We start from the raw sequence: 26,953 nt of genomic DNA, 5'->3' as shown, positions 1-26,953 counted from the left end.
ACCTAGCTGCCCCAATTATCACCTTGCCCAATATTCCAAGTTCCCTAAACGGTGCCCCAATGTATGATTCCTCCTGCTTTTCTCGAGAAAAAATAGAGGACTGCATGGGGCTGGGAACGGGGCCAGGAGCTGGAGGGTCACTGCAGCTGGAGGGTCACTGCAGCCGGAGAGTGCAGAAAGCAATGCAGAAATTAAAAAGGTAAAAACCTCGGCTTATGAATATGCTCAAGCAAGGTTCAGGCCTCGGGGAAAACACGATCCATCCGCAGGATTCTGACAAGGCCTTTTAGAGGCAGGGAAATCCTTCATTTCAACATGAGGCCGCAGCATTACAGGAGACAAGACCTATAATCCCATACTCCCTTCAGAGCTGTAAAGGTTGAACACAGTTACACACTCACAATCTCCCACATTGGCTAAGGAAACAATGTATCTGTAAACTGTCTGGTTACAGAGTATACTGAAGTTAGCAGGAGGAAGAGGATTTACTTTGTAGCCGAGTCAGGGGCCAGAGCGTCTTCCTCTGCTTTCTTTCCTAAGGCTCTCAGCCAGTGTGCACGTTCCCTGGGGCAGGTTTGGGTCAGGTGAGGTTAATGTTGACCCAAAGCGGCCGAGCAATGAAAGATGGAACCAGTTCCGCTAAGAGCACCTACTGTGTGCCGTGCACGGCGCTAAGAGCTTTACCCCTAGCGGGTCCCTGGATCCTCCCAAGCCCGAGCGCTGCGCCCCGTGATCTGCATTCTACAATTAGAGACAGCGAGGCAAACCTTTGCTTCCGTTGCCAGAATTGACAGGGTTCGTGCTCCCGGGGCAAAAGTTAGGCAGCACAAGGTGCAGGCGGACCGGTCCGGGGCAGTGACCCCCATCCTGGGGAGGTGATGGACACTTAGGTCTTTTAGTTTCAGAGGTCACTTAGGCATGTATTTATGTGCCTGTGCGTGTATGTTTATGTGTGCACATGTGTGTCTGTATCTCCCTCCCGCTCCCCCCACAGAGCCCCGAGGCCCCGCCCTCTCCCCTCCCCCCAGGCAGAGCAGGAGGGGCCCGGCTCCCCCCAGGCCCGGCCCTGGGCCCAGGAGAGGGGCAGTAAAGGGACCATTCCCTCTAGCAGCAACCCAGACAGGCACCGCCCCAGAGCCCAGGCCTCCCGCTGGGGCCTCTGCACCAGAGCAGAGCCTGCCTCCACGCCTGGGGGGGGGGGGGGGAGGTGAGGAGGGCCAGGCGCCCTTCCCAGGCCTCCTCTGTAACATGGGCCTGGGGGTGAGAGGCCGAGGGTTCTGAGTTCGAGTTTCCACCACACAAAGTGGGGTCAGGCGGGTTTTCCGCACAGCCGCCGTGGACAATCTTCACCCCCCAGGAAGGGGCGCGATTATTATCCTAATTCTACAGCTGGGGAAACTGAGGCTGACAGGTGAAGTGACTTGCCTACGGTCTCCCATGCCCTGAGTGTCTGAGATGATATTTGAACTCGAAGCTTCCCGGTTCCAGGCCCCGACTGTGGGCCCTGAGCCACCAGACTCCGCTGACCCGGGACGGTTTTCCCTCCTTGGGGAGGGGGGTCCTCCTGTTCCCCCAAAGGAAAAGAGTCATTGGAGGCTTTTCCCAAAGACTCAGAACGGATCCTGTGCCTCCCACCAGGCAGCTGCTGGCCTCTGCCTCAGTTTCCCTCTGTGTTAGACTGGGATGACAACAGCAGTACCTCTGGGGTGCTCAAGGGGTCCCTGGAGCAGTGAGCACACATTAGGCGCCTAGTATGTGCAGAAGAACTGACCCTGCCCTCCAGGGGCTTACACTCCGGAGGAGGACGGCCCAGAACGGGAAGTAGGAAAGAGGGGGCCTGGAGAATGACGTCACAGGCCCCATAACCAATGCTCTGATCCCAGAAGGGGGGCGTGTCCCAGAACGCCTGCGCAGTGACGTCACGACTGTTTCAGCCCTTCCTCCTGAGGCTGCCTAGGCAGAGCCTCAGGGCATGCTGGGAATCTCCCAGTGCGCAGGCCCAGCTTTTCCAAGTGACTGGACTTGTGTGGGTGGGGGGGGGGGGGGAGTCAGTGCGCAGGCGTGGCCCTGTGTCCCAGCTCCCCCGGGGCCCCCTCCTTCCCCTCTGCCTCTTCCCAAAGCCCCAGGACCCAGCTCTGGTTAGTTAGTGATGCAGCCTCTGCCGGGGGGAGCGCGTGTGCGGGTCCCTGGGTCCGTGTGCGTGTGTGCGTGCGTGCATGTGTGCGCGCGTGTGTGCATGTGTGCGTGCATGTGCATGCGCGTGCGTGCGTGTGTGCACGCGTGTGTGTGCGTGTGTGTGAGACGGGGTGGAGGGGTCTTCAGTGAGTCCACATTGTGAGTGATTGTGGGGGAGGGGCTGGGACCTCCGTGTGTAACTGGGGGAGGGTCTCCTGGTCTGGAGGGGGAATGGGGGTGGCCCCGTTGGGGGGGGCTTCTCGCTTGGCCCCCCGGGTGCTCTTGGGAGGATGGGCGAGGATTCGGTGCCCCCCTCTCCCAGCCCCCACATTCCCTGTAACAGGGGAGGGGGAGTAGCCCCCAGCCCCAAATCCCAGCTTCAGGCCATGCCACGTGTGTCCTGACTCTGTGGCCCTGCTTGCCTCAGTTTCTTCATCTGTAAAGTAGGGGTGACAGCAGCCTGTACCTCTCCCTGCCAAGGTGGTGGGGGACCCATTGAGATCTCAAAGCTCATACAGTAGGTGCTGTATAAATGCCACCTCTCCTTGTCAATGACCCCTTCATTTCCCTGAAGGAAGACTGACATCATCTGAAGGAGTGGGAGTGCTCTGGGGACCCTCCTGAGGGGGTGGGGCTGGCTCCCTGAGGATGGGGGAGGAGCAGAGGGGGCAGGGAGCTCCTGGGAAGGGATCAGGAGGGGAGCTTGGGGCTCAATCCCCCACCTCTCCACTCCCCTGGGGGCTGATCACTGTCCAGCATCTGGTCCTTCCTGGGCCTCACCCTCCTCTGACCTCCTTGGGTGTCAGGCAGCATTTCTGTGTCCCTTATTCAGGAGGAAAGGAACTGCTCCTGGCTGGCATTTCTGTGCCCTGTGGGTTTGCCTTGGGCCTTACAAATATGTCCCTGATTTCCAACAGAAATCCTGTGAGGTAGGCACCTCCTTTTCCACAAGGGGAAACTGAGGCAGCCAGAGGTGAAGTGACTTGCCCAGGGTCACACAGCCAGCCAGTGTCTGAGGCCTGAGTGGACCTCAACTATTCCTAACTCCATCCATGTTCCCCTGCCAGGAATTCAGATGAAGGCCCAGTGAATGAGAATGAAACCCTACTGAAGGAGTGTTACATTATCAAGGCTTGTCACCTGCTTGGGGGCCTAGAAGGACCTTCTTGCCACACCAGCTGAGGCCCTGGCAGGGAGAGAGACTTGCTTCCAGTGACAGGTAATAAGGGCAGGGACAGGATCTGAACCCAGGGCTCAGGAGTCCAAGGCCAGTGGGTTGTGGGTTTGCTTCCCATTGCTGTGTGCTGGGTCCTATACATGTAACACATGTGTCCCCGGAGACATGTGTGTACTTGCTGAGGGAAAGGACATGTCACTGTGTGAAGGTCGAGGCCAGTTTTAGAGCCATTTTCATTCACGAAATTCTTCAGGCTCAAAGCTGCCTTTTGTCTCAGAGACACCCTTGGGAAGAGCACCCAGGAATTGATCTGGGGAAGCTGGGGAGACCTTGGGGGGACCTCAGGCTCATCCTGTGTGACCCATGAGAATGGAGAGGCCAGTGGGGGAGTCTTTCTCCTGAAGACAGAGCCTTTGTAATGGCCCTGAGAGCTCACCCTCTGTCATTCCAGGCAGGTCAACGTCCACCCTGGGAAGAGGAGTCAAAGTCAGCGTCTCCCCCAATCTGAGACTCTTCTCCCATCACCAGGTCAGCTTGCAGAGCCCAAAGCCTGTTCCTAGGAGAGATCCTAGAACCAGAGGGAATGGCCCCTGGCGCCCAGAGACCCTCCTCCCAGGTGAGTGCAGTCCATCCACAGACCTGACCAGCATCAGCAAACCTGGAATCCCAGAGAGCCAAGGAAGCTTCCTTCTGCCAGACACAGGCTGACCTTGGCAGGGCTGTCTGCAGAACAGAAATTGTCCTCCTGGTTCTGTTCATGTCCTCCTGCCTCAGGCCACACAAGCCTTCCCAGGTCTCTCTGAGTCCCTCTCATTTCCCATTTCTTAGGTCAAGTCAATAAGCGTTTCTAATGTGTCCCCTCTGTGCCCAGCACTGAGCTGACCTACTGGGGATGCAAAGGATGCTTCATAAAAACAACAGCTCCTGCCCTCCGTGAGCTCACAGTCTAATGGGGAGGAAACATGTCATGAGCAGTGTCCAGATGAGCTCTCTGGAGTACGGATGGGAGGCACCCAGAGAGGGAAGGCTCTGGCAGAGTCAGGGGCCAGGCAAAGGAGCCTCTTCTGGGAAGTTCTTTAGGGACCTGGCAGGTCGGGACCTTGGGGCTCTTTGGGGTGAGGTCATCAGATCTTACCAGCCTTGGAAAGACATTAATTATCTGAAGAAAGTCATGAAGTGGTTTAGGAAAATCATAAGATTTCACCCAGAATGTCCCGTATGGCCTTTCTACATTTGAGCCACAAAACCTCAGCAGGCCCCAGCCTTGATTCACAATGGGACCCCTTCCTTGAACACTGTATTATCACACCTTGGGATGCAGAGAATGAGAGAATGGCTCCAGTCCCCATGGTCTGGGGCCTCAGCAAGCATTGATTCTGGGCCAGGATCTGTGCTGAGGGGTGGGGAGCAGCCCCTCCCCTCAGGAGCTCACTTTCCAATGGCTTCAGTCAGGTCACCAACAGAGAGGTTTTATTAAACATCTGCTCTGGTCCAAGGAACACGAAGGCTCTTGGGCTTCCAAGGATGGAAAAGGAAAATGAGACAATGTGTAAATAACTTCAGACGTGCCTGTGTGCATACATACACATGCAGTTACTTCACAATCAGAAGCTGTTTGGTACAGTGGGCAGAATTCTGGGCTCGGATTCAGCAAACCTGAGTCAAATCTGGCCTCAGACACTCCCTAGAGGGTTGGTCTGCTTTCTTTCCTGTGAAATGGCGGCAGTGGGACCTGAATAGCAGTGAGTGTGAGCATCAGATGAGATGACGCTTGTAACGTGCTGGTGCCTGCACATAGTAGGCCCATTGTGTAAGGTAAATTACAGGAAACCAAGGAGAGATGGTGGACCCAGAATGGCTCCTTGTAGAAGATGGGTAGTCAGGAATATTGCATGAAGAAGAGGTCAGCTGGGAAGAGGGCTGAGAAAAGACCATCAGTTGTGGGGATTAAAGCATCAATGCTAAGTTTGCAGAGAGCACTTTCAGGAAAGGAAGCATGAAAGCCAGAAATAAAGTACTTTGTAAAGGGTGGAGTGATGGGGTGACAGCAGGCGGCCCCCTGGGAGAGCACTGGGCTTGAAGTCCCTTAACTCTGTTTGCCTCAGTTCATCCTCTCTAAAAGGAGCATGAGCAGGAAATGGCAAACCACTCCTGGATCTCTGCTCAGAAATCCTCTGCTGGGGTCTGGAAGAGGCAGACCCACTGAAACATCTGAGCAGTAACAGGAGTGAGTGGGAGAGGACAGAGGAAAGTCCAGCCACATGTTTCAGGGAGTTTGCCGGAGTCAAGGAGGTGAGATAGAAAGGCAGTGAGGGTTTAGGGAAGGCTTCCTTAAAGATGGGGGAGATGGGTATGTTTGAAGTCAGTTGGAAGGGGCCAGCTGACAGGAAGGTTAAATGTGCGGGACCTGTGTCTGGGGCATGATTGCCTGTGCTAACTGATGAGGAGCACAGGATGGGGCCATATTGATTGACCTTTGTGAAAACAAGGCTCCCACTTTCTTGGAGAATGAAGGAAAGAAGACACTGCAAGGTCACATGAAGAGGTTGTAAGAAGGACAGAATGCAGGCAGTTATTCACTCCACACTTTTCAAGTGCCAAAAGACCAGGCAGTGCACCTAGTAGGGCTTGTGCAAAGAGGCTAATGGCAGTGTTGGCCCTCTAATGGGGGTGGGGGGGACAACAAGCACAGAGTTATGTACAAACAAGCTATAGACACGTTCTGGGGTATAAAGAAAAGAAGGGAGGCCCTAGAATGAAGAGGATCTGGGAAAATAGAAGGCGGGCTTTTGGTGGAGGTTTGAAGGGCCCCAGGAGGCCTAAATGAGGAAGCAGAGAATTCCAGCCATTCTGGAGAGCCAGAGACAATGCCCCCACCCTAGAGATGGAGCGTGTTCTTCCTGGTGTGTAAAGGAGGCCAGCGTCATCAGATCAGAGCAGGTGGCAGGAAGTAAGGGGCAAGGAGACTACAGAAGAAAGTCATGTCTAGGTCAGGATGAGCTGTTAAAGCAAAATAAAAAGCAAGATGCTCAGAATAGAGTGTTTGCTTATTCACTAGTCAGTTATCACTTATTAAGGAACTTCTTTGTGCCATGCATTGTGTTGAGGCCTGGTGATTCCAAAAGAAAAGAAGACAGATGGTCCTCTTCCCATAGAGTTTGCACTTTGAAGGGCAACACAATACACCAAAAGAAAAGATTCAGGACAAAAGACAGCAGACATTGGCACATGGTGGCAGAGTCTGTGAGAAGTTCCAAAGTGATGCTTCCCTGTGCAAATGTGGAAGTGGGTGAGCTGCCCCTCACCTTCTGTGGAGGGTTGGAGGACGTGATCTCAGTCTACGGTGGGGAAGAGTGAATGGGGGAGGATGGGGAAGGAAACAAATGTGGAAGAGCTTCTCTTAAGAGCAAGTTAGCGACTGAATAGGTATAGTGTCACTGAATAAAAGCATGGCCTTACTACAAGGGTTGTTCATACTATGAATAAATACAGTGCAGTGAAGGATAATGACTCAGAATACCCAGTGAAAAGAAAAATTTTGTAAATACTTGGGGATTTAATGAATCAGGAAAAGACTTATAAATTTCATAATTACTCAGAAGTTCAGTGATAGGAATAAAGCATTCTAAAAGTGAAATATAGATTATAGATAATAAGCATGTCATTTAAAATAGAATCAAAATGACAAAAAAGTGAAAAAAGGTTTTTATCTCCATGAAAGAGAATTGCTTTAAATAATGCAACTTGTGAAAATATTCTGCTCAGAATGGAAGGTCATCAGATTCCAAATGTATTGGCCAAACATGTTCTCCATGCAGCAGCTTTGAAAAGTAGATGAGCCCTCCCAAGTATCAAAGGATTTGCAGATGTGGCCATTCGAACTTGAATGATGTCCATCACTCTGCTTCTGGACTTATTCTCTTGATTCCTGATCCCCAATGTTCTATCAGCATGTTGATTTCATTTATTTTTCAGAAATAAAATATGTCTTATGCAATAATGCGGTCTCCCAGCCCATGATATTTTGCCTTTTTAATGGAGGCAGGAATATTCCTTTTCCCATATAGTTGTTCTTATTTCTCTATAATTAAATAGTAAAATGAATGTATTCCATTAACAACTGAAAGCAATCATAAAACATTGACAGCAGCTGTTTTTAATTAATTTATTTTTAGCTTTCAATATTCATTTCTAGATTTTGAGTTCCCAATTTTCTCCCCATCTCTCTCTCCTCTCCCTACCCAAAGATTACCCCTTCCCCCAGTCTTCCCTCCCTTCTATCAACCTCCCCCCCACTCATTTTCCTCCCCCTTACTTTCTTTTAGGGCAAGATAGATTTCTATACCCCATTGCCTGTCTATCTTATTTCCCAGTTGCAAGGAAAAACAGTTTTTTAACATTTGTTTTTAAAACTTTGAGTTCCAAATTCTCTCCCTTCTTCCCTCCTCACCCACCCTCATTGAGAAAGGAAGCAGTTTAGTATAGGTTATACACGTATAGTTGTGCAAAACACTTCCATGATAGTCATGCTTTGAAAGACTAACTATATTTCCCTCCATCCTATCTCACCCCCCCAACTTGTTCTGTTTTCTCCTTTGATCCTGGCCCTTTTCAAAGGTGTTTCCTTCTGACTACCCCTTCCCACAGTCTACCCTCCCTTCTCCCACCTTATCCCTTTCTGTCTTACTTTCCTACAGGGTAAGATACCCAATTGAGTGTGTATGTTATTCCTTTCTTAAGCCAAATCTAATGAGAGTAAGGTTCACTTATTCCTTCTTGCCTCCCTCCTCTTCCCCTCCATTGTAAAAGGTTTTTTTTGCCTCTTTTATGTGAGATATTTTACCCCATTCTATCTCTCCCTTTCTCCTTCCCCCAGTATATTCTTCTCTTACCCCTTAATTTTATTTTTTAGATTTCATCCTTCATATTCAACTCACCCTCTGCCCTCTATGTATATACACACATATACATACGTACATGTATGTATATTATATATAATATATGTATATGTATGTATGTGTATTCCCTCCAGCTACCCTAATACTGAGAAATATCTCATAAGTTACAGATGTCATCTTTCCATTTAAGAATGTGAACAGTTCAACTTTAATAAATCCCCTACGATTTCTCTTTCCTGTTTACCTTTTCATGCTTCTCTTGATTCTTGTATTTGAAAGTAAGATTTTCTATTCAGCTCTGGTCTTTTCATCAAGAATTCTTGGGGCAGCTAGGTGGCTCAGTGAATAGAGCACTGTCCCTGGAGTCAGGAGGACCTGAGTTCAAATCTGGCCTCAGACACTTAACACTTACTAGCCCTGGGTCCTTGGGCAAGTCACTTAATCCCAATTGCCCTGCCCTCCCCCCTCCAAAAAGTAAAAAAATAGAATTCTTGAAAGTCCTCTATTTCATTGAATATCTACTTTTTCCCCTGAAGTATTATATTCAGTTTTGCTGGGTAGGTGATTCTTGGTTTTAATCTGACCTCCTCTGAACTCTGGAATATCATATTTTAAGCCATTCGATCCCTTAATGTAGAAGCTGCTAGATCTTGTGTTATCCTGATTGTGTTCCCACAATACTTTAATTGTTTCTTTCTGGCTGCTTGCAATGTTTTCTCCTTGACTTGGAAACTCAGAAATTTGGCTACAATATTCCTAGGAGGTTTTTTGGGGTGATCTCTTTCAAGAGGTGATTGGAGGATTCTTTCCATTTCTATTTTCCCCTCTTGTTCTAGAATATCAGAGTAGTTTTCCTTGATAATTTCTTGAAAGATGATGTTTAGGAGCCTTTTTTTTTTTGAGAAGGAGGTAGACAATTAAGTTAAGTGACTTGCCCAAGGTCACACAGCTAGTAAGTGTCAAGTTTCTGAGGCCAGATTTGAACTGAGGTCCTCCTGACTCCAGGGCTAGTGCTCTATTTACTGTGCCACCTAGCTGCCCCACTAGGTCCTTTTTTTGATCAAGGCTTTCAGCCAGTCCAGTAATTTTAAAATTATCTGTCTTGGATCTATTTTCCAAGTCAGTGATTTTTCCAATGAGATATTTCACATTGTCTTCTATTTTTTTCATTCTTTTGGATCTGTTTTATAATTTTTTAATTTCTCATAAAGTCATTAGCTTCCATTTGCTCTATTCTAATTTTAAAGGAATTATTTTCTTCAGTGACCTTTTGGACCTCCTTTTCCATTTGGCCAATTCTGCTTTTTAAGGTATTCTCCTCATTGGATTTTTGGACCCCTTTTGCCATTTGGGTTAGTCTATTTTTTCATTATTTTCTCACATCACTCTCATTTCTCTTCCCAATTTTTGGTCTACTTCTCTTACTTGATTTTCAGAATCTTTTTTGAGCTCTTCCATGGCCTGTGACCAATTCTTATTTTTCTTGGAGGCTTTTTGATGCAGGAGCTTTGACTTTATTGTCTTCTTCTGGTTGTATGTTTTCATCTCCAAATATTTTGACTTTCTAATTCATTGTCAAGGTAGGACTCTGCTTCCACTGGGGGTGAGCAGTAGGTGTACTGTCTGAAGCTTCAGGGGTTTTGTGCAGCTGTTTTCAGAGATATTTCTAAGGTCCTGTAAATTTTCAGCTCTTCCAAGTTGTAGGATCAAAGGAGAGGTGTTTACTCTTTCCTGGCCTGTGCCAGGAAAGAACTGTTTTTTGCCTTGGAACTGTGAGGAGGATTCCCTCTCCACTGCAGCCACAAGCTCTGCCACACCGGTGCTCCTCATCACCCCAGGACTGCAACCCAGATCTAAGCAGTGCAAAGCAAGAGAATCCTGCCTCAGTGCCATCAAAGAGATCCCTACAATCCCCCTCTGATCAGCTGCTTGATGCTCACCTTTTGTGGGCCCAGAGCCCCAGAAGTAGCCACTGCTGCTGCTGTCCCCGCCACCACTGCTGGACCACATCCCACAGAGTTTTCCCACTGACCTTCTGTGCTGTCTTTGGCATTTGTGGGATGAAAAGTCTGGAACTTGCCGCAGCTGCCAGTGATTTAGTCCCCTAAGGCCTGCTCTGGCCCTGTCCGTGCCAGCACAGCCTATGCTGGACTGTGCTCTGCTCCCAGCCCAGTGCAGTCGATCCTTCCTGTGGACCTTCCAGGGTGTCTTGGGCTGGAGATTTGTGCCACTCTCATTTTGTGCCTTGTGCAGCTCTAGAATGTTTAGAGTCATTTTTTTTATAGGGATTTAGAGACGTTTTGGGGGAGAACTCAAGCAAGTTCCTGCTTTTACTCTCTTATCCTGGCTCTACCCCGGCAGCAGTTGTTTTTGCCAATGTCACGTCCTACTCAGTGTCATCTCAGCTTTCAGTATAAGAATAGAGAACTCTTCTTCCCTTGGCTGCAGACAGTCTCATTACACTCAGTTGAAGCCAGCTTGTGAGTAACCTCTCTTTAGAATCCTTTTCATACTTTCATCTAATTAAGAATTGATTTCTGACTTTAAGGAAGTTTACTAGACCATTGCTTTTTCTTTGTTCTCTCCTCATTGATAACTGTTCAGTTTTCTCCCCAAGAATATACAGTACTTCCCAGCTTATCACAACTCTTCATGGAATTTTCTTATTAATATGTCACTTAGTATATTTCTTAGTGGAAGGGAATTTCTCATAATTTTCTCTCTTTTTCCTCCACGAATTCTTATACTTCACTGACAGAGCACATACCTTCTCTCTAATTCCATTGGGAGAAGCACTGTGTATTTAAACATTTCCCCACCTTTTATTATTCCAACATGATTGTCACTTCAAATGTAAAATGCTTTTCTCAATATTTTGTTGGGCTCTCAATTCCTGGTTTCAAGTGTTGACTCTGACACTCATAAAAGTTATATTAGTTTTACCAAATCCCTTCTCTGCTTTAGTTCCTTCCTTTTAGTTGGTAAGGTTTGCACTAGAAGAATTCTGAAGTCTCTCAGCTCTAAATTAAGTGACTTTTGATGGTTTAGGAGTTGGTGACCTTCAAGGATGTGGTTGTGGACTTCACTGAGGAGGAGTGGGGCCTCTTGGACCATTCTCAGAAAGAGCTGTACAAGGAGGTCATGCTGGAGAATGTCCAGAACCTGCTGTCCCTGGGTAAGGACTATTTCCTCTTTTTTCTTGGCATTAATTGTCAGGCCAAAATTTGCACAAGTGGCAGAAAATGGTTCCATACTCTGCTGCATCTCAAGCTAAGAAACTGCATTGAAGGGGCGGCCAGGTGGCTCAGCGAGTAAAAGCACCGGCTCCAGTGTTGGGACGACCTGGAGATCGAATCCCGGGCTCAGACACTCAGCACCACACCCAGAAATAACTGGCCGTGTAACCTTGAGCAAGTTACTTAACCCCGATTGCTTAAGAAAAAAAAATTAGACCCTTGAAACTGCATTGAGTACACAGTCTTCTGTGGGCACCAGTTCTCTATTCACTTTGGTCTTGGCTTGTAGTCTTTTAAAGTTAAATAATTTACCATCAGTCAGGTAGCTTGAGATAGAGAAGATTTGGGTTCATTCTCAGAGGAAGAAAGTGAAGTTTAAAAAGCCCTCTTACTTCAAACAGAAGTGTCACATGGTCACAGACCCAAAAAGAGGCATTGGAAGAACTTATAAAGGCCTTCAAACATCAAATGAAAGAGGCAGGAAATATTAGGGAAAAGTAAGAGCAAGGAAATCGAGAAAATTATAAAAAGAAAGTCAACCAATTTGAAAAAAAAGATCTAATAACTTGAGAAAGAAAATCATTTCTTTTTTTTTTTGCTTTTGTTTTTTGGAGGAGCAATTGGGGTTAAGTGACTTGCCCAAGGTCACGTGGCTAGTAAGTGTTAAGCTCTGAGACCATATTTGAACTCAGTACCTTCTGACTCCAGGGCTGGGGCTCTATTCACTGTGCCACCTAGCCACCCCAGAAAATAATTTCATAATAACTGGATTTGGGCAAGAGGAAGCTAATAAAATTATAAAGCACCAAGAAACACCCAAAACCAAAAGAATGAAAAAGTAGAAGAGAATGTGAAATATCTCATTAGAAAAACAAATGATATGGAGAATAGATCAAGGAGACACAACACAATAATTGTTGGACTTATTGAAAAGCATGAAAAAAAATAGCCTCAATACAATATTTCAAGATAGTATTAACGGGGGAGGCCAGGTAGCACAGCGAGTAAGAGCACTGGCTCCAGTGTCAGGATGACCTGGGGATCGAATCTGGGCTCAGATACTTGCACCACACCCAGAAATAACTGGCCATGTAACCTTGAGCAAGTTACTTAACCCCAATTGCTTAAAAAAATTTTTTTTTAAAAGATAGTATTAAGGAAAATTGCCCTGAAGTTCTAGAACAAGAGGTGAAGTAGAAATAGGAAAAAATTCACCATTGACCCCCCCCGAAACAGATAGCAAGATGCATCCTTACAGGTACATTATAGCCAAGTTTCAAAGCTCCCAAACTAAGAAGAAAATATCATAAGCAACAAGAAAAATACAATGTAAAGACTCTGGACCTACCATTAAGATAACACAAGTCCTCACAGATTCTACATTAAAAGACCATAGGGCTTGGGACATTATATCTCATGGAGCAAAGGTGCTGGGGTTGAACTCAGTTATACACCTCTCATGTTGGCTAAAATGGTTGAAGGGGCAAGTGCCACGTTGGAGGGGCTGTGGAAAGACTGGGCCCTAATTCAGTGCTGATGGAACTGTGAACTGATCCATCCATTTTGTAGAACAATCTGAAATTATGCCCAAAGACTCATTTCAAACAATTTCTACCCTTTGGCCCAGCCATACCACTGTTAGGTCTCTTTCCCAAGATGATTAAGGCAAAAAAAAAATCCAACCAAACACAAATAAAACCTACGTTATATTTTAACAAATATTTATTTCAACTCTCTTTTTTTATGATAAGAACTGTAAATTGTGGGTTTACCAGTTAGTTGGAGAATGACTTGAGAGGGTTGAGTACAGCCTAAGTATAAATGGTCAGTAGCTTTTAGGGTGCTATGGAAGTGTTCAGTCCATCTCTCCAGGATCGAGTCCTTATCACCAATCAATATAATTCCCTCAGCACTGAGTCATTCAAATGCACTGCAGGTCTTTGACCCATAAGTAGACTTGAGGGCATCATAAAAGCAGTTCACATTGTTACTATCAGCACAAAACTGGCTTTCATATACCTTCTTATTGAGCCAAGAATCCTGCATCTCTCTAACCTTTGCTTGCATTTAACTCTTAGTGGAGTTAAAATTGCCATCTTAGAGATGGATGAAATAACCTGGGAGCCATGTAGAGTTCTCGTTTCTTATTTACCACCTTCTGATTTTCCCCATCATTTTCATCAGACCAGTTTGGATGTTTACAAGGTTCTGGCCCAGATGAGGAAACGTGAAGCTGTACAATAAATCTCTGAAAACTGCCCACTCCTTTCCTGCTTGAATGTTGAAAACCTTATGTTGGCTCAACTTCCCCTCCAGGTTAGCAACAAACTGTTCTCCCATGGAGAAAAACTGATCTGTTGACATCAAGTCTTCTGGTAGTGACCTTGCCTTGGGGCTGCTCCTTTTGTTGAATGTGAATGTTTAGTCTCTGCTGGGTCCAGCCCTTTGTGGTGCACATCTCCTTTGTCATTCTCACATCCAGTCTGTCTCTTCTCCTCACACTGACATAGTCTATTTAATGCCAATGTTTGCTCCAAGAGCAAATCCATGAAGTTTTGTTGCATTTAGATTGGTGATGAGAAGGTCACAAGCTTCATAAATCTATAGTAACCATTGATATTGCATATATTTATGTGAGTATATGTCTTTTAGTGTATATGTGTTTGATTGTTTGTTTTCTTCAGATATAGAGACCAAGTTCAAGGTAACTGAAATAACTAGAAAGCTGAGGATTTTTGTGGAAGACTGTGACCTGCAAAGATTCATGAGTGATAGTCCCTGTGGCTTCCATTTGAGAGAGATCCATGACTTTAATATCAAGTTAGATAAAAATCCAAAGAGTGACTGTGAATTTGATGAAATTGGAAAAAGAGTCAGACAATCTTCTATCCTAAATCACTGTAAGAAAATGCCCTCAGGGAATGACTGTTTTCAGGATGATGAGTATAGCAGATGTTTTACTGAACAGGCAGAGCATTTTCAGTCCCATGAGAAGCCTCCTGAAATGCCAGTATATCCAAGTAATCAGTGGGAAATAGCCTTGAGTTGGAGTTCAGACCTCATTAGACATCAGAAAAGTAATACTGGAGAAATGTTTTGTGTAAGTAATAAAGGTGGAAAGGCCTTCAGTCAGAACTCTAAGCTCATCTCTCATCAGCAAATTCCCATTAGAAAGGAGCCTGATGAATATAATGAATGGGAAGCAACCTCATCCCATCACTCATCTCCTCCTTGCCAGACTAGATCTCACCCTGGGATGAAAAGATATGCCTGTCCTCAGTGTGGGAAGGCCTTTGGTTGGAACTCAGATCTTGATAGACCTCAGAAGATTCATATTCATACTGGGGAAAAGTTTTATGAATGTCATGAATGTGGGAAGACTTTTTGCCACAGATCACTAATTATTGGCCACAGGAGAATCCATACTGGAGAGAAGCTTTTTGAATGTAAACAGTGTGGAAAAGCTTTCACACAGAGCTCCAGTCTTACTGCACACCAGAGAATCCACACTGGAGAGAAACCTTATGAATGTAATCAGTGTGGAAAGACTTTCACACAGAGCTCCAGTCTTGCTGCACATCAGAGAATCCACACTGGAGAGAAACCTTATGAATGTAATCAGTGTGGAAAGACTTTCACAAAGAGCTCCAATCTTGATGCACATCAGAGAATCCACACTGGAGAGAAACCTTATGAATGTAATCAGTGTGGAAAAACTTTCACACAGTGGGGCCATCTTGCTACACATGAGAAAATCCACAGGAGAAAGAGACCTTTTGAATGTAATCAGTGTGGAAAGGCTTTCACAGAGAGCTTCAGTCTTACTGCATATCAGAGAATCCGTTCTCGAGAGAAACCTTTTGAATGTAATCAGTGTGGAAAAACTTTCAGAAAGAAATATGCTCTTGCTTTACATGATAGAATGCACACTGGAGAGAGACCTTTTGAATGTAATCAATGTAGAAAGGCTTTCACACAGAAGGGCCATCTTGCTGCACATCAGAAAATCCATACTGGAGAGAGACCTTTTGAATGTAATCAATGTGGAAAGGCTTTCACACATAGAGGCAATCTTGCTGCACATCAGAAAATCCATAGTGGAGAGAAACTTTTTGTATGTAATCAATGTGGAAAGGCTTTCACAGAGAGCTCCCATCTTGCTGCACATCAGAGAATCCACACTGGAGAGAGACCTTATGTATGCAATCAGTGTGGAATGGCTTACACACAGAGGGGCCATCTTGCTGCACATCAGAAAATCCACACTGGAGAGAAGCCTTATGGATGTAATCAGTGTGGAAAGGCTTTCACACAGAGCTCCAGTCTTGCCAAACACCAGAGAATCCATACTGGAGAGAAACCTTTTGAGTGTAATCAGTGTGGAAAGGCTTTCACACAGAGGGGCCATCTTGCTACACATCAGAAAATCCATAGTGGAGAGAAGCCTTATGGATGTAATCAATGTGGAAAAGCTTTCACACAGAGCTCCCATCTTGCTACACATCAGAAAATCCACAGTCGAGAGAAACCTTATGGATATATTCAATGTAGAAAGACTTTCAGACTCACCTCCAGTCTTGCTTTATCTCAGAGAATTCATACTGGTGAGAAACCCTAGGATCTTCATTCATCTTGTGAGGAGAGGATATAATTATTGTGTTCATGTGACAGTAATCTGTGAGTGTTGGTTCAAATTCATGCAACATGCATTCAGTATGCTTATTGGAAGGCAAAATTCACCTCATGCATATATGTTCTAAATTATATTTAAATAAGTGTTTGATAGGTTTTCAAAGTCCCCACTTGGTCTTGTCTGTATGTAGGCTAGAGGAAGGGGCAGTGCATTTGGTGGGCTTCAGAGGACAGATTGCCAATAGGAGTTAAAAAGCTTTAATCCACCGAGTAAGTAGAAGGGAACAACTGCCACAGGAAGCGATGGGGAGGCAAGCTGGTTGAGTTGGATAAGGAGGACAGTCAGCACAAATGGTGCGTTCTGTAGTCTTGGATGAAGACAGTGAGCACTAGTTTACACCCAGTGAATCATTGGTTCAAACATGTAATTTTCCTATATGCTAATTATTAACAGATATTATTTCATGTTTTTCTAAATGATGGGAAATAAAACTCACTTATTATTTAAAGTTTAACCACTAAGTTTCCTTAGTTTGACTGGGAGAGGTCCTAGTACCTTAATTGCAGCCTTACAGTATCTCTGAACACTGTCAGCAGGGCTGGGGAGATCTTTTCACAGGCTAAGTCAGAAGACCAAAGGAACCTTACAGGCAAAGGTCTCTTCAGAGGACTTTGCTATGCTTTTCTCCCAAGAGTTAGTCATTGATCATTACCATTAGTTTCTTAATTAAAACAAAATATATCCCACGATTAACTTTTCAAACATTTTGTCACATTCAATAATAGATATATTTAAGGTCTACAACATTAAGATCAAAAGTAACCTGCCTTGGCAGCTTCTTTTTTTTAAGTTATAAGAAAAGAGAAAAACAAAAATTCAGTAGAATGCATTTTCAAAAGATGTTCCAAGGAAAATCAGTCATCTTCTCTCCCTTGACATTTTAGTAATCACATCTAATGACATTGAAAACCCAGTGTGGAGTTATTTAGTATGGAGTTAGTGCAGTCAATTAAAATGTAGGAACAGTTCATTTCTACAGTATTCACTACATGCCTGGCTTTTCCCTATAGTTCTTAAAAAATACTTTTAAAAATTTCTGAGAACGGGGCGGCTAGGTGATGCAGTGAGTCTTAAAGCGCTGGCCCTGGAGTCAGGAGGACCTGAGTTTGGTTCTGGCATCAGACACTTAACACCCACACACAAAAAACTAGCTGTGTAACCTTGGGCACGTTACTTAACCCCAACTGCTCTACCCCCCAAAAAAAGCAAAATTTCTGAGAACCATGAAGTCTTCTCCAGCTTGCACTTGCCTCTCACTTCCTCGAGGGGCCATCCCATGTCCTCTCTCTTCAACGTCCACTCTCCAAAGATGATATTAAGGGGTGGCCAGGTAGCACAGTGAGTAAGAGCACCGGCCCCAGAGTCGGGATGATCTGGGATTGAATCTGGGCTCAGATACGTAGCCCCCACCCAGAAGTCACTGGCCATGTAACCTTGAGTCAGCCACTTAACCCCAGTTGCTTGAAGAAAAATGATGTCGCTGCACTCCATTGTTGCCAATTGCTCAAGAATGTGCCCAGGTGGTTTTGCAGCAGAAAGTGCCCCTTGGGTTGTCTTCCCTTCCATCACTGACACCACAGGTGTGTGATGGTAGGTGTGGGCTGCAAAGACTGTCTATGGGGGCTGAGGCCCAGAGTAAGAGAGGCGTTCTGACCTTGAATGGTCCTGCTGAACAGGTAATTGTCACCAACTGAGATGACAGGAGACGATCTGGCGCCATACTTTATACTGTGAGCTCCTTGGAGCTACTGAAGTTCTCTCTGTGTTGCTCCCAGGTCATGCCCTCCCCTATGCCATACTTTGCCTGGATCTAGTTAGCCATGACCTAAGAAACTACATCATGAAGATCCTGACAATTTCACTACCACAGCTGAGCGAGAAATCATGGCATCATGGCTGACATCAGGAAACTGTGTTACATTGCCACAGTCTTTTGAGGAGGAGATGGCCACTGCTGCATCTAGCTCTTCTCTGGAAGAGAGCACTGAGCTTCCCAATGATCAGGTCATCACCATTGGCAGTGAGAAGTCCTGGTGCAGTCCAGAAGCTTTTTTCCAACTGTCCTTCTTAGGTTTGGAATCCTCTGGAATCCACAAAGATCCCTTCATGAAGTATGATGTTGACATCTGGAAAGATTTGTGTGCCAGTACAGTATTGCCTGGTGGTACCACCGTGGACCTAGGCATTGCTGACAGGAGGCAGAGAGAGATTAAGCCCCAGCCCCCTAGCACAATGAAAACCAAGACCAAATACTCTGTCTGCTTTGGAGAATCCATTCTGGCCTCTCCCCACCTTCCAAAGAGATGCATATCAGCAAGCAGAGGTATAATGAAGCTGGGGCCTCCATTTGATGGGACACAGGCTCTGGGAAAGCCCTTAAACTCTGATTGAAACTTCCATTTGCCTGAGGCCATAAGCCTTTTGAGCTATAGCTAGGCTCAAATCTCTACTATTCTTTTTTTTTTAAGCAATCGGGGTTAAGTAACTTGCTCAAGGTTACATGGCCAGTTATTTCTGGATGTGTTGCTGAGTATCTGAGCCCGGATTTGATCCAGGTCATCCCGACACTGGAGCCGGTGCTCTTACTCGCTGAGCCACCTGGCCGCCCAAATCTCTACTATTCTTAACCTAGCCTAGCCCTCCATTGTCCAGCTGCTTACTACTTTTGATTCTATCAAGTTGTCTATGTCCAAATCTGTTGCCCTTAAACTGTCCTAGCCCTCCACTGTCTGTCATCTCCAGGTAGCCTTCAGCTATTTCCCACCTTTAATCACTCATTGCTGGAGTCTGACCTCATCTGACGAAGACCCTCCCCAAACTCTTCCTCTAGACCACCCCTAGATGCCTTCCACAATCTTTCTGTATATAAGGTCCATCTGGCCTCCATGAAGGTGCTGAGAATTATTTAGCAGACTCACTATGTGTCAGATCATTCTGACCCGCTTGTCAATACAAACTTCACAAATACTTAGGCTCCTTAAGAGGCTACCCATTAAGGCAATTCTTTAATGAACTTTGCTTGACTCTGGCTGAGAGAAGACAAGTCAAATTCATTTGGCAGGACCTGTCATACTGGTATTATGGGGTCTCATGCACCCCTAAACCATAATCCTCAACATTTTATGGTTCCCTGATCCCAAGAAACACTGCTAATTTCAAGTTCTTATCCATCTAGGACTGGATGGTATGTAAGGGCTAGGCTAGGTTAATGATGGGGTGCTTGGAGTGTCTATGTTTGTAACAGTTTGTAAAGTCAATTTGTAAAACCAGTTTGTAAAATCACATTCCCCCCAGCCTCCAGCCTTAGAGCATTAACTCTGCCCCTTCCCCTGCCAGCACTCTGCCCAGCAACAACTCATGAGCTGTTTATTTCTGCTTGGAACAATAACAAGCTACACCTATGAATCCTTCACTAAACCATCTATAAACATTTTAGCTTAGGCAAATGTTATCTCCCCCTCATATAGTGGCCAGCTGCATCTATGAATCCTTCAATGCAGTATCTATATGTTAACCCCTCAGCCAATTATACACACACTGAATCTCCATTAGCCTTGGTTCCCAACATCCATCTTGTCAAACATGACACTGATGGGTGGCAGACTAGGCACTTCTCAGTCAGCCCTTGACCGATGGCTGACTTAGTGACTTTTCAAGCCTAAAACCACACCTCCAGGTAGCCCCACTTTGGGCTATTTCCCAGTGAATTATGGACAATATGCCTGAGCAGTTGACATTAAAAGTGCATTTTCCTTTAAGCACTGACCACTCCTTAACTCCTTCTTAATCCCACCCTTACTTACCTAGTTAGCATAATTGACATCTGATTTACTGTCTTGACTCCTTAAAACTATACCTTCAACTTCTTTAAGTTTGCAGGTTCCTTAAGAACTCTTGCCCTCTGTGCAGCATAACAATAAACTTGCAGGTTCCCTAAGATCCCCTGCCAGGTGTAAAGCGTAACAATAAACTTTTACCATCCTGACTCCAAGTTTGCTTGGGCCTAGTGAATTCCTTCCAGACTCAGGGAATCTGGTCATCAATTAGAGCCCCCCCCACCCATAACCTATTGCCATCCCCCCTATCAGTTAAGAGTAACAAAGATTTGGGCCTAGCTATAATGAAAAGCTTGTGGCCTCAGGCAAATGCCTCATCTTGTGGGAAGATTCAGTCAGAGTTCAAGGGGTTTCCCAGAGCCTGTACTCCATCACATTTTCCACCACAAATGCTTCTAAGTGGACTGTGTGTGGATTTTTTGGTTCTTATTTTTTTTTCTTATTTGCTTTATCTATTTATTTTTGGTCAGAGAGTGTGACATGATAAATGGGCCCCCAATAAAAAATTAGATTGCTACGACCAGGGTTCTTTTGTTTGTTTGTTTTTGCTACTCAAGGATTTAAAAACTGGAAAGATGAAGGTGATGAGGACTCTGAGGAGTAAATGTCCTCAGAGTTCTTCAGTGGGTCTTAAAGACTGCATTTTTACAATGATGATTCCAAATATTGTATAGTGCATTGTTACAGTTACTTGCCTCTAGGAAGGCTGTCCTCCTCTACAAAAAGGAGCTATTTAACATCCATCCAGAGCAGGGAGAAGAGGATGGGGGGAGAGGGGGGAGTTAACAGTATTGCTTTGCACGTAAACCTTGAAAAAAAAGTTTACAGGGCGGCTAGGTGGCGCAGTGAATAGAGCTCCAACCCTGGAGTCAGAAGGACCTGAGTTCAAATCTGGCCTCAGACACAACACAAAAACTGGCCTTGTGACCTTGGGCAAGTCACTTAACCCCAATTACCCTACCTTCCCCCTCCAAAAAGAAAAAAAACTTTATATCTTCTGCTTTCATAACTTTGTTTTTAATTGTCAGAGCCTAAAAGAATGGTCCCCTAAATTCCCTCCCTGCCCCCATCCCAGTTATAAAAGAGAATGTTACAGTCTCTCTGTGATATTGATATTGGTGACAGTACATGGGTATGGGGAGATTTCACTGATCTAAGACCAGGTCAAATAAAAGCAGATGCTTTAAAGAAACTTAAAAAGAAAATAATTTCAGAGGCCTGCTTTCTGTAGTACTTTAGAATATTTAGGTAGCTATAAATGGTGTAAGCCAGAAGTCCTTCCCTTCAGGAGGCTAGTTTCGAGGAAAATATACTTTATTGAGTAATAATGTTTTTAAAACAATCCTACTAGCTTTAGCAGTCCCTTGTCATAAGATATTAACCTGACTTTTGCCAAATGACAACAATTTAGTCCATTTCATAGTAACTTTACCCAAGCACAGTTAAAAAATTTAGCTCAAAACTGGTTGGAGTGGTCCTTAAATCTCTTATTAAATCCTAAAAATTTAAGGCAAAAGGAATTTTGTTATTATTATTTTAAAAGACTTTTATCACATCTATTTAAATAACTCAATAGTGAATTGACCCTTCTAACAGCATTTTGCACTATCTTAGAAAAATTTAACAGGTTTTTAAAAGCCTCTTCTTCCAATTAAAAGAGGTGTCACATTGCTAAGCATTAGTCTGATATTCTTCCCAAATTCCACAAGAAAACTATTAAAGATGATCATGTTTGTTGGTTTTTAACCATAATGTCAGACTTTTCAAGTTCTTCTCAAGTCCAATTTTATCGATTGAATTAGATAAAATCTTATGCTTCTTGCAAAATCATTTCCATTGTTCTCTTCAATATCTTATAGATTCCAAAGTCCAGTGATAATGCCCAACATTTGTACTGTGCTCACTGTTAAGTGTTTTATTGATTTGTTTTTCTTTTTGGAAGAGGGAAGGCAGGGCAATTGAGGTTAAGTGACTTGATCAAGGTCATAGCTAGTAAGTGTTAAATTAAGGCCCCATTTGAACTCAGGTCCTCCTGACTCGGGGCAGCTGTCCCACCTAGCCACCCCAGTAAGCACTTTAGAATTATGTATTCTTCCAACAATCCTCAGATATAGGTGCTATCATCAATATTATTATTATTCCCCCGTACATTCCAAGACTGGTCAAATTCCCTAATATTCTGGAATTTCAATGTATCTTCTAAACAGTATTTTCCTCAGAATCACTGTTAGATTTATAATAACAAATGACAGTAAGCAAACTTCATTTTTCACAAGGGTCCCTTGTTTTCAGTTGGCTCATTTTTAACAAAAAATATCTTGGGGATGCTCCCAGCACCCATAGCTATTGAGGTTTAGGGGTGCTCAAGACCTCAAAATATCATATTAGATATTAAGCACACCATAGAGAGTGAGGGTGAATAGAAGTTGCCTATATAATGGCCTGCATTGAACTTTCTAGGAACACGGTTCTCAGGAGAGATTGTGAGATGCTTGAAGCTAGAGCCCCTCCACAAAGGGTTAGTAGGAGCCAATTAAATGACCCCCTTCCTATGGCCCACAGAGCTTTGGCCCCAGCCCCCCCCCCCTTGGCGACTCCTGCTCAGCTCCCAGTCATGGGTCTCACTGAGGCAGCTCCCCCAGCCCCTCCTGCTGCTCCCCAACCCTTTTCCCCTTGATTTCCCTTCCATTTTCCTCTAGCCCAATACCCCTTGTTTCCTGCCTCCTACACCATCCATATCTCCTACCTGCATCTCCCACCATGGCCCCTCCCCCCTCAGGAGCCCCTGCTCAGGTCCCAGCCACTGGTCTTGCTGATGTGCCTCCCTCTTTGGCCCCTCCCCCTGAGGTGATGCCCACTTAGGCCTCAGGCCCTACTCCCAAGGCAGTTTTAGAGGTATCTCCTCTTCTGACCCCTCCCCCTCCTCAGGCGTCAGCTGACCTTCCCCCTTGCCAGTCAGATCCCCCAGGCTTGAAGTCTGATCCAGTTCAGCCAGCACCCCCCAACCCCTCCCTCACAAGAAGTGGTACTTCCTATCTCCCTTCCCAAGCCTCTGTCCCTTCAGGACTTTTTCCCTTAAGGGAAGTGCCTGTCTCTCCCAGTGGGACCCTCTCAGAGGAAACCCAGTGATTTGGGCAGTGGGGAAGCCTGCTTTCCATGCCGCAAGGAGAGTCATTGGTCCAAGGATTGCCCTCCAGGGAACCCCCACCCCCAGAGGGATCCCTAGGAACCAAGACCTCTAGAACCATGCCCATCTGACCAGGAGGGACATTGGAGGAAGGATTGTCCCTGAGGTTGGAAAAGTGACAGAGCCACCTCCCAGGCCCCTGTCCTCCAGTCTTCTCAAGCCTTGGAGTGAAGGGGAAACCTGGGGCTTGGCAGTGCCCCCATCTTCTCCATCTCCCTTGCTGAACTCTGGGCAAGCATTAGGCTGAAGGTAAGGTTACCCACTTTATTATGGCTAAGTTCTCTGTTCTAAACAATTGGTTCTACCCTCCCCTTAACCAGTCCAGTCAGGGGCATGGAAGGGGAAACTAAGGGATGTCTCAGACATATCCAGTCCCCTGGATATGTTGTTTAAGGATCTGTTGTTTGAACACTCCTTCCTTATTATCTCCTTTTGCCCTACTCCCTTGTTGGGAAGGGGCCTGATGGTGAAATTGGGAAGTGATTTTCTTGACTTAAACCTCCCAGATCTCCCCATGTTCCCTCAGAAGTGTGGGAGATAGTTGAGTTAATTGTTTGGGACCAGGGAATTCCTGGGTGAGCTACTTTTGCCACCCCAGCATTTGTTGGACTCCTAGATCCTAAGGTGTTCCCCCATTGTGGTTTATATCCAATTAAGCCCAAGGCCTGGGAGGAATTGCAACCATTAATTGCTACTCAAGGCCCTGACTCTGTCCAAGAGTGGGGCCCAGAACAGATGAAAAGTTTTGAGACTTTCAAAACTGAATTGACTACCACTCCAGCTTTACCCAATCTAGAAAAAACTTTTAGTCTCTATGATGAGGAAAGGAGAGGACAGGCTTTGGGAGTTGTTGCCTGTTTTTGAAAACTATTAGACTCTGTGACTGCTGTTGCTTTCCATGTGCTAAATGTCCATGGAGCAATTTTGAAAGGAAAGGGATATCTGACCACATTTTGGCCTTGCCATAGTCATCTTTAATTCCAACCAGGACAGTTATCTTTTATACCAAGGAAATTGTCCTTTTTCTATACTTTCTTTTGTGCCTGTTTGGTCTTCATTTGCTTAACCTCCTTGCCAGGTTTGTCTCCTCCAGGGTTCAAGCCATCAACCTCTGAATGACCACTAAGGCTATGCACATCTCTGACTGAATCCAAGTTCTCCAGCCCACTGGACCTGGCATCATCAAATAGGAAAAATATATGAGCTCTCCCAAGCATCAAAGAATTGGAAGAAGTGGACACTTTCTTGGACAATCACCATCAGACTGCCTCTTGACTCATTTTCTTGACCCACTAACCCTAACGCCAATGTTCTGCAATTGTAGCAGCATGTCAAAATAATTTATTTTCCATAAACTACCATTGTCTTCCTTATAAATTAGCACAATTTCTAACCTCACTTGATTAAATTTTACATTTTTAAAGAAAGAAAGAACCCTCCTTTCCCCACATAGGTACTCTTATGTTTCTATAATTAAAAATTAAAATAAGTGAATGTATTTCATATACAATTGAAAGCAATCATAAAGCAAAGACAGATGTTTGAGTGTGACTCATACCCATTGTCATCTCAGCCACTTGGTACGAGAATAGAGAACTTTTCTTCACATGAATGCAAACAATGTTATAACATTTAGCTAAGGCCAGAATGTGAGTAATCTCTCTTTATTTTATTTATTTGCTTTTTGGAGGGCAATTGGGGTTAACTGTGTTGCCCAAGGTCACACGGCTAGTTTTTGTGTTTATTGTGTGAGGCTGGATTTGAACTCAGGTCCTCCTGACTCCAGGGCTGGTGCTCTGTTCACTGTGCCACCTAGCTGCCCCAGTAATCTCTCTTTCGAACCCTTTGCATATGTTTCTGTGCTTTATAGTTTATTACAAACTTTTAACAATTTGACTTGATCATTTCTTTGTTCTCTGGTCAGGGATCACTGTTAAGTTTTTTTTTTTTCTCCCAGAATGCACTGTATTTACCAACTTCTTCATAGAATATTCTTAATATGTCACTTAGGACACAGGAGGATTTATCCATGACCTCTCTTTCTTCCCCACAGATTCTTATGCTTCACTCAGAGAGCACACATAATAAGACATCTTTCTAGCTTTTATTATTCCATCATGATTCTTCAAATGTAAAAATCCTTTTCTCCATATTCCATTTCAAATGTTGACTCTGACACTCATAAAGGTTATATGAATTTTAGGCAAATTCATTCTCTTTTCCTTGTCTGGGCTTCAATTTCCTCTTCTAAATTGATAAGGGTTGGATTAGATGAATTCTGGAGTCTCTCTTTCAGCTCTAAATCATGTGACTTTTGATGGTTTAGGAGCTGGTGACATTCAAGGATATGGTCGTGTACTTCACTAAGTAGGAGTGGGGCCTCTTGGACCACTCTCAGAAAGAACTGTACAAGGAGGTCATGCTGGAGAATATCCAGGACCTGCTGTCCCTGGGTAAGGACCTTTTCTTCCCTTTTCTTTATTTTAATTGTCAGACGAAAATTTTCACAAGGGGTCAGAGAATAGATCCATATTCTGCTGTATCTCAGCCTCAGAAATTTTATTGAGAGCACAGTCTTCTGTGTTCACCAACTCTACATCCACTTGCCTTGTCACGTTTTCAAGTTAAATAATTTACAAGCAAGCAGGTGTCTTACACTGATGACATATTCCTCTTCCTTGAAGGTGTCTAACAGCTTCACTGAAAATGTCATGCTACAAAGAATGGATGGGGATTCTGGCAAGGTGGCAGAATAGGACAGGAAATACTTGACTCTCCAAGAATCTCCTTAAAGGAAGAAAACAAATTGCCTCAAACTCTAGACAGTATAAAATACATTGGAGTTCAACTGCCAAAACAAAAACAGGAACTGTATAAACCAAATAAAAAAAAACTTTATATACAAATAAAATCAGATTTAAATAATTCGAAAAGTATTAATTGTTCATGGGTAGGTAGGGCCAATATAATAAAAATGACAATTTTATCCAACCTGATTTATATATTCAATATCATTCCAATGAAATTACAAAAATTAATTTTTTTACCCAATTAGAAAAAGTAATAAGAAAATTCATTTGAGAAAACAAAGTCAAGAATATCAAAGGAAATAATGAAAAAAAATTAAAAAGAAGGAGGTTTAGCAGTACTAGATCTTATGCTCTGTTGTAAGGCAATAAGTATCAAAAATCTCTGGTAGTGGGTAAGAAATAAGAAAGATAGATCAAAGGAATGGTGTGTATGTGTGTGTATATATATACACATATATATACATATATGTATATATATATATATATAGAGAGAGAGTAAATAAATATGATAACTTTGCATATGAGAAGTGTAAGGATTTGGAATAAGAGTTGATTATTATTGTTGGAAAAGATGTAAAGGAGTGTGAAACTGTATACATAGAAACTCAAGTACAGAGAGACACATACATACCTATTTGTATATAATGGTAGCCAACTCTGAGGGGTGGGAGAAAAAACTAGACATTGATATAATTCTTTTCAAAATTTGAAAGGAATAGGAAGTTGTCAGAAGTTTATTTGCAATTTCATGTATCTTTTTTTATACTACTGTGTTATAGAAATGCTTGTTTCATTACATGAATTAAAAAAAATAAAAATTAATTTGTGGAAATAGTTTATTTCAGTGGCCTGTGGATTCACATGATCTAAGCACCATTGAAAACTTATGATGGGCTATAAGGAACACTATTATGAGCCAAATGGACAGTTTGTGTAAGGTA

At 44.3% G+C, this 26,953-nt stretch overlaps 2 protein-coding genes across 3 annotated transcripts in view; one reads left to right on the top strand and one right to left on the bottom strand.

The window, feature by feature from the left end:
- LOC138168165 (zinc finger protein 3-like) overlaps positions 1-26,953 on the bottom strand; it is a 220,635-nt gene that overhangs the window by 100,637 nt on the left and 93,045 nt on the right. The gene's annotated exons all lie outside the window — the stretch shown is intronic.
- On the top strand, positions 1,924-26,830 carry LOC138168148 (zinc finger protein 420-like). Of its 2 annotated transcripts, XR_011170042.1 has the most exons (7): positions 1,924-2,138; positions 3,243-3,394; positions 3,804-3,968; positions 11,299-11,425; positions 14,171-16,090; positions 25,529-25,655; positions 25,887-26,830. XR_011170042.1 is itself a non-coding variant. In XM_069097186.1 (6 exons), exons 3-6 carry the CDS (start codon positions 3,936-3,938, stop codon positions 25,567-25,569), a joined length of 2,121 nt encoding a protein of 706 aa, XP_068953287.1. In that variant the 5' UTR covers positions 1,924-2,138; positions 3,243-3,394; positions 3,804-3,935; the 3' UTR covers positions 25,570-26,830. The 2 variants fall into 2 exon arrangements, 1 of the variants encoding a protein (XP_068953287.1); XM_069097186.1 differs by having other exon boundaries at positions 25,529-26,830.

This window comes from Petaurus breviceps, unplaced genomic scaffold (genome assembly GCF_028583685.1).
Source record: "Petaurus breviceps papuanus isolate PSGF00001 unplaced genomic scaffold, PetGlider_PUasm1.0 355, whole genome shotgun sequence".
NCBI lineage: Eukaryota > Metazoa > Chordata > Mammalia > Diprotodontia > Petauridae > Petaurus > Petaurus breviceps.
This window is presented reverse-complemented; position numbering and strand designations above follow the sequence as displayed.

Bases quoted from the DNA above. Each gene is read 5' to 3' on its own strand.
- LOC138168148 (XM_069097186.1), top strand. From the start codon at position 3,936: ATGGCCCCTGGCGCCCAGAGACCCTCCTCCCAG. The intron at 3,969-11,298 runs GTGAGTGCAGTC...TTGATGGTTTAG, and splicing joins CCCAGAGACCCTCCTCCCAG to GAGTTGGTGACCTTCAAGGA. The intron at 16,091-25,528 runs GTGAGAAACCCT...TTGATGGTTTAG, and splicing joins ATCTCAGAGAATTCATACTG to GAGCTGGTGACATTCAAGGA.